This window comes from Culex pipiens, chromosome 3 (assembly GCF_016801865.2).
Source record: "Culex pipiens pallens isolate TS chromosome 3, TS_CPP_V2, whole genome shotgun sequence".
NCBI classification, from domain to species: Eukaryota; Metazoa; Arthropoda; class Insecta; order Diptera; family Culicidae; genus Culex; species Culex pipiens.
Window position 1 is genome coordinate 68079548 of NC_068939.1, and position 6385 is coordinate 68085932.

Sequence of the window (6385 nt, forward strand, 5' to 3'; positions counted from 1 at the left end):
CGCAGAAACTCTTATCGCGAAAAAAATTTTGCCTCCACAATATCATTTTGAATCTTGGTATGCTTTCAAATATAACAGTGAGTCAGAACTTAAAGTTATCTGTAATCGATAGAAATTGTACACAAGCTTGGTGCGCGATCAGCTTGCTTCTACTCAGTTGGTTTTGGTTCTTCGTGTCTAAAAGGTTCGAAATAGTTTTGATCTAAAATTTAATTGAAACTAGGAAAATAATGAGTTACCGGAGGACGTTGTGCTGCATTTCTGTGTTTGTAGTTATTTTTGGCACAAGCGCCAAAGAGCTGCCTTGCAGCTTCAAAGAATCCGTCAACATTACGAGTGGTGAACTCAACAGCTTAGACAGCAGTATCACTCACAATGGAGTGCGTTATTCGGTGGAAAACTATGCAACAATTAATTACTCTGTTAAAAATAATGAAAACATATCCGTGGAAAATTACACTCGGGGATGTGTTTGCCGGGAGGCACGGTGTGTTTGGTTGTGCTGTGATGATTACTCCGACATTGACGGATATCCTAGATGTGACGAATCTCAGTATTATGATCTCGTTGTTCCACTGGAGGTTGAATCGAACAGAACTCGCATGATAAACCTGACCAGTTTCACCGGCTTTCACCTAGCTATTCGCCATCTCGTAGAAGTGAAATCGGAAGTTCAAGTTTCTATTTTCAATTGGACGATCAATGGTGTAAGTGTTACAATGGGGTTATATTCGGATATAGATGGTAACGGTTGAATTGATAATTGCAGTCTGGATTCATTACATCAATGGAAGACGACGAGATGGACCAAAGCAAATATTGTTTAGATTTAGAAAGCATCGTTGTATATTCTATTGCCACTGACCCAGATCCCCAACATCTTACAATTGGTAGGTAAAATTTAATCACTCATATCTGAACATTTTTGGGAGGAGCATGTCATATATTTAAAGCGGAGAGCCAAATTTGATTATTCGAGATTTACGTCGCTTGTGTGCTATCTTGTGACATGTCTGATGTGAAATGATAGGAAGTGTCACGTGACGATAGCTTGATAACGGCAAAATATCATATTGACATTTTCCTAAACAAAAAACCATTAGTTATTCACTAGGATGAAACAAAAAATACATTTTGGCGGGCATTCGAGGGTTTGTTCCGGTGCGTTTTCGTTTCAACATCATTGGCGTGTAGGCAAGATCCTTTCACAAAAAAAGTCAATTGTCGAACTCGTGAATTGTGTTCATGAATTTGAGAACCACGAAGGAATATATTTACGTTTATAGTGCTTATGCATCATTAGGGTGTAATAACAAAATCGATTTTCCAGCACAGCAAATTTTCAGTTCATTTTGGGGTCCTAAACAACTCCCCAAAGTTTAAGAACGATTGGTTCGGTCCTCACATTGCGCAAAGCAATTCAATTTTCCATATAAGTTTGTTTTGGAAATTATTTTTTGTTAGGGCGTCTAAATTTCCCAAGTTTAGAATTTCCCGGAAAACGGGAAAAATATTTTTGGAAACTCGGGAATTCTCGGGATCCCGGGAAATTAAAAAAAAAAAACAGTCATAAAATCTATGTTTTCATTTTAGTTGTTATGTTTTTCAAGCTTAATACCATAGCATTAGCTCAATCATATTAATTGGTGATAATCTACTCTTCAATCTAAACAAGGACGGCAAGTTCTAAATAGCTTAAAGGAAATTAAAATAAGTTTTTTTTGTTCTTTGTTTTGGTTTGGATTTTAAATGAACTACAATGTGATTCAAATTAAACAAACTTATAAAAATAAGATTTTTTTAGATGACATGAGCAGAAAAGCTTGAAAAAATAATTTGAAAATATATTTAAAAAAAAAAAACAAGAGGCGACAACAAATAAAATGACACCAGTCAATGTAAAATTTTAGATAAGGTTTGAATTTCATGTTTAATGAAATAAATGTTATACAACAAGTGCCAAAAAGAAGATTTTTTTCAGTACGAGTCGTAAATTTATTGGATAAATCTCGATTACGTTTGGCATTGGTTGTTTTGAAAAAGTAATCTATAAATACGACAATTGCTAAAAAAAAAACAAGTTTTACAATAAATTGCATACAACCTTTTTGCAATCCCGAATAAACGCCTTTTGAATGATTTTTTTGCAAATCTCCATGTGTTAAAAAAAATTGACTGCTATTTTTTTTTTAATTTTGATTTTTATAGTAGTGTTGAAAAGCTCAACCCTTGAAAAAAAATTACAAATGATTTTTAATTTACTTTCGCCAACTAGGAAAAAACAGGAATACAGTCTGAATAGGTAAGGAGATTTTAGAGCAATAAATTAGAAAATTGGTGTTTGTGAAATTGTTCTGCCCTGTTCTTGTTTTAACCAAAGTCATTCAAAACATGTGTGTGTGTGTGGTCCAATCCAATACCCGCTAACCGGTAGCGAAATTATGGGAAAGTATAATTTGTATCAGACTTTGTACATGCCGAATGCTGATACAGCTTATCTCAGTCCCAGGTATTAGGTGGTGACAGCCCTCGCGCTGCTTCCAACGACCCATTTCAGAATGACAGAGCTCCTTGCGGTCCAATTCCGAGGTCGCTGGGCATTGTTCGGCCCCGCCTAAACATAGAAGCAAGCATCTGAAGGAAACTCGATCTATAATTTAGACATCCAATCCCCTCAGGCAAATCAGGGATCAGCGCGTATTTAATAATATGAGAAGAAGAGATAACATGTTTCAACACTACGGATCAATTCGCTGCTAGAGTGAAAACCTTCTGATGGCCGACTGCTTAGCGTCCCAGACCACCAATCCAAAGGTGTGATTTCGAATCCCACCTGATTCATTTTCGTTTTTATTCATATTCAAATTCCTGATTCCAAATTTCAAAGGTACCGACCGGGATTTGATCCCTGAACCTTCTGCTTGGGAGACAGAAGCCGTAACCATTAAGCCACGGAGCCGGTTGAATGGGACGAGGTTCTCTGTATGGCTTTTTGCGAGATGAGAGCAGAGGACAACAATCATCTCAACGTTTCCACTTTACCCGGGCTAACGACCGGCAGTTCCAGTTCACGATGATTTACCTTCATATGTTAAAAACCACTTATGATTTTGGCACATATTCCGTTTGTCAGCGTTTCCTGTCATTACTGGCGGGAAAAATCTACGTGAAATCAGCTGTGCAGACCTCATGTGTGGCAGGAATGCAGGTTGAGCGACTCCCACGGGCTTAACCAAAGTCATTCAAAACATCACGCAAAAAAAATTGCTAAATTGGTGTCTTAATTCGTTTCTTTGTTTGATGAAAAATAATTTGCTTTGATTTTTTTTATTTTAAATCATAAATATACGTACATATCACAATCTTTAAAAAAAAAGAATCAAATCGGAAATATTTAAAGCGCTAGGCATTTTGCATATCGGTAAACTAAAATTTTAACAGTTTTCCCAAAGACATCAAATCAGGCTGATATATGCGGAATACAAATTATAATGCTTTAAAATTATTATCGATTATGAGGTATTCATCTGTTTATCTATTTCAACAACCAAATCTGAATTTCCAGACCAAAATTTGTTTTTTTAGATTTCGGGGCAAATTATAAAAAATCCCGGGAATTCTCGGGGTGGACGCACTATTTTTTGAATTTTGTTTTTAAAAAAATCAAAGTTTCACGCTATATCAAAACCGGGCGTATTATTGAATGTTTGGCCCTTTTTAAATGTTAGTCAAAATATTGTTTTCGAAAAGATCGAAAAATTTCACGAATGTTTCATATTTTAACATTGAAAATTGGACCATCAATTCCTGAGATATCGACATAAGAAAATGGAGGGTTGTTTGAGTGAGACTTAGAAAACTACAATTTTCCTGTTTCTTTTTCTTTAAGCCGCTGTATCTCAGCAACCTGAGGTCCAAATCGTTTTTTTCCAAAAATCATTATTTTTTCTAAAATTCATAACTCAGCGGCAGATTTTTTGACATACTTCTCTATGGCTCAAAAATTGCGGGTTTTGTGCCCTTAAACATATCAAAAAATCTTAAACATAAAAATACGTATTTTGGGAAGTTTTTGTGAAAAAAAGGTAATTGAAAAATCGGCAATTTTTTTTCCGTGTGCCTATTATTTTCTCAATAGTACTCAACAATACCTACAACTTTGCCGAAGACTCTGAAAATGAACTCAAAAGTTAGGCCGTTGCTAATATTTTTCAAAGTTTATGTCGCCCCCCCCCCCTTCAAAATTGGTTGAAAAAACAAACATTTTTCCAAAAAACTTCAAAATTTCCTTGCAAATAGAATTCTAATCAACTGAAAACTGAGGTGGCAATGAAAAAATAAATAAATGTTGAAATAACAAGCCATAGTTTCAGCATTTAAATGGAAAGAGTGATTTAAATTGCTTTTTACACTAGTTCAGTTGTTTTGCAATCATTATTTCAAAAAATGAAAAATTTGACGAAAACAAAAATTTTAGCGAAAAAAAAACTTAAACATCGAAAATTTTAAAAAATTCAAAAGATTTTTAAATTAACCCAAACATGCTAAAATGATTCTAAACGCAGGGAAATGTATTTTAAATTGATTTCAGCTGATTGTACTTAAATTTCCATTGATTATTTTTTTCCATTGAAAGTTTTTTGAAAAAAAATTCCACCCTGATTTTTCGGGCAAATTTTGAAGGAGGGGGGAGGGGGGTGGAGCATGAGCATGAGCATGAGCATGAGCATGGTTGACTGCCAATGAGCTGCTACTCCGTTATTGACAGATCAGCTGAAGTTAAACAATGAATCAAAAATGATCAGTGGGAGCCAACCATCCGTTCACTGTTTAACCTCTGAAGATCCCTACTTTATTAGTCAATACCGGCGCCCAAGGAGGGGGGAGGGGGGTGGGGACAAAAACTTTAAATAAAATTTGTGCTGGTCCAATGACACACAATAGATTATTGGTCATAGAAAAGCCCCCCACAAAGTTTGAGCCAGATAAAAAAAATACAAATAAAATCCATTTCCGGTTTCAAGGAGCGACTACGGTGTTCGCTTTGTAAGCGACTGGTTCTGGGTTCAATTCCCGTCTGCTCCCAACGAGAAAGTTAAGAACACAGAAATTTGAAATGATGAATATGAACGAAAAATCAAAGTCGCTCGAGGCGGGGTTCGATCCCCCGTCCTTTGGATTGGTAAGCAAAAATGCTAACCACTAGACCATGACGATTTGGTGAACTTGGTCTGGAATTAGGAATATTGTTACAGAGAGCGCGTTATGGCGCTATAACCACGGCAAATAGTGTCCAGGGCATTCGTGGAAATACAATGTCCCATCCCAGAGGGTCCCGGAGTACCAAACCTTCTTAGCACGGTGCTCCCAACGAATACAACCAAAATCTCGGAGCGTTTGGTGGTGTGTCCCCACGCTCCTTCCCCACCTGTCGATTCAGAATTGTGTTGTTGTTCGAACACTCTGTGCTCAAACTCAACTAACTTCAAAACGAATCATGTCTCTGCGATACGACGTTACGCCGCTTTAACGCTTGTTATGTTTCAATGCATTCTAATGCAATGGTGCATTACAAATGGGTCATTCTCCGCCAACTCACACAGCAGTTGCCCCGACCCCTCTTCGATTTGCGTGAAACTTTGCTCTTAGGGGTTATTTTGGTTCCTGATCACGAATCCGAGGTCCATTTTTCGATATTTCGTGACGGTGGGGCGGTACGACCCCTTTCATTTTTCTGGTTTTTTACTAAGACACGTTTTTCAGTGATTTGTAGCTCGCAACCGTGAAGAGATAGAAATTTGGTGTCAAAGGGACTTTTGTGTAAAATTAGACGCCCGATTTGATGGCGTACTCAAAATTCCGAAAAAACGTATTTTTCATCAAAAAAAGTTAAAAAATAGTTTTGAAATCGCTGCCATTTCCCGTTACTCAACTGTCAAAAATCGTGAGACATGTCATTTTATGGGAAATTTAATGTACTTTTCGAATCTGAAATAACCCAGAAGGGTCATTTTTTCATTTAGAACAAAAATTTTCATTTTAAAATTACGTGTTTTTTCTAACTTTGCAGGGTTACATTTTAGAGTGTAACAATGTTCTACAAAGTTGTAGAGCAGACAAAAACAAAAATTTTGATATATAGACATAAGGGGTTTGCATGTATTCTTCACGATTGTTGTGACTCGTGCATTGCGAGAATCAGATTTTTTTTTTCAAAAAAAAAAAAAAAAATTTGTGATTAGTGAGTGTATCCGGTTTGTTTTTTTTTTATTTTCAAGAAATCTCCACATACAAGCAGTGCACAAGCCACAACAATCGTCCAAGGGGTCATTCTTATGCAAAATTAGCTGAACTTTCCGAAAAAATACTTTCAAAAGCACACGAT

The 6385-nt window shown here is 36.3% G+C and overlaps 1 protein-coding gene across 1 annotated transcript in view; it reads left to right on the forward strand.

Annotated features, from left to right (window-relative positions):
- Positions 1–203: 203 nt before the first annotated feature.
- The window catches only part of LOC120424651 (G-protein coupled receptor Mth2-like), a 34127-nt gene continuing 27945 nt past the window's right edge, over positions 204–6385 (forward strand). The window contains exons 1-2 of the mRNA XM_052710704.1: positions 204–707; positions 770–890. Of these exons, the coding sequence (XP_052566664.1) occupies positions 231–707; positions 770–890 (598 nt within the window). The 5' untranslated portion in view covers positions 204–230. The remainder of the gene's footprint in view (positions 708–769; positions 891–6385) is intronic.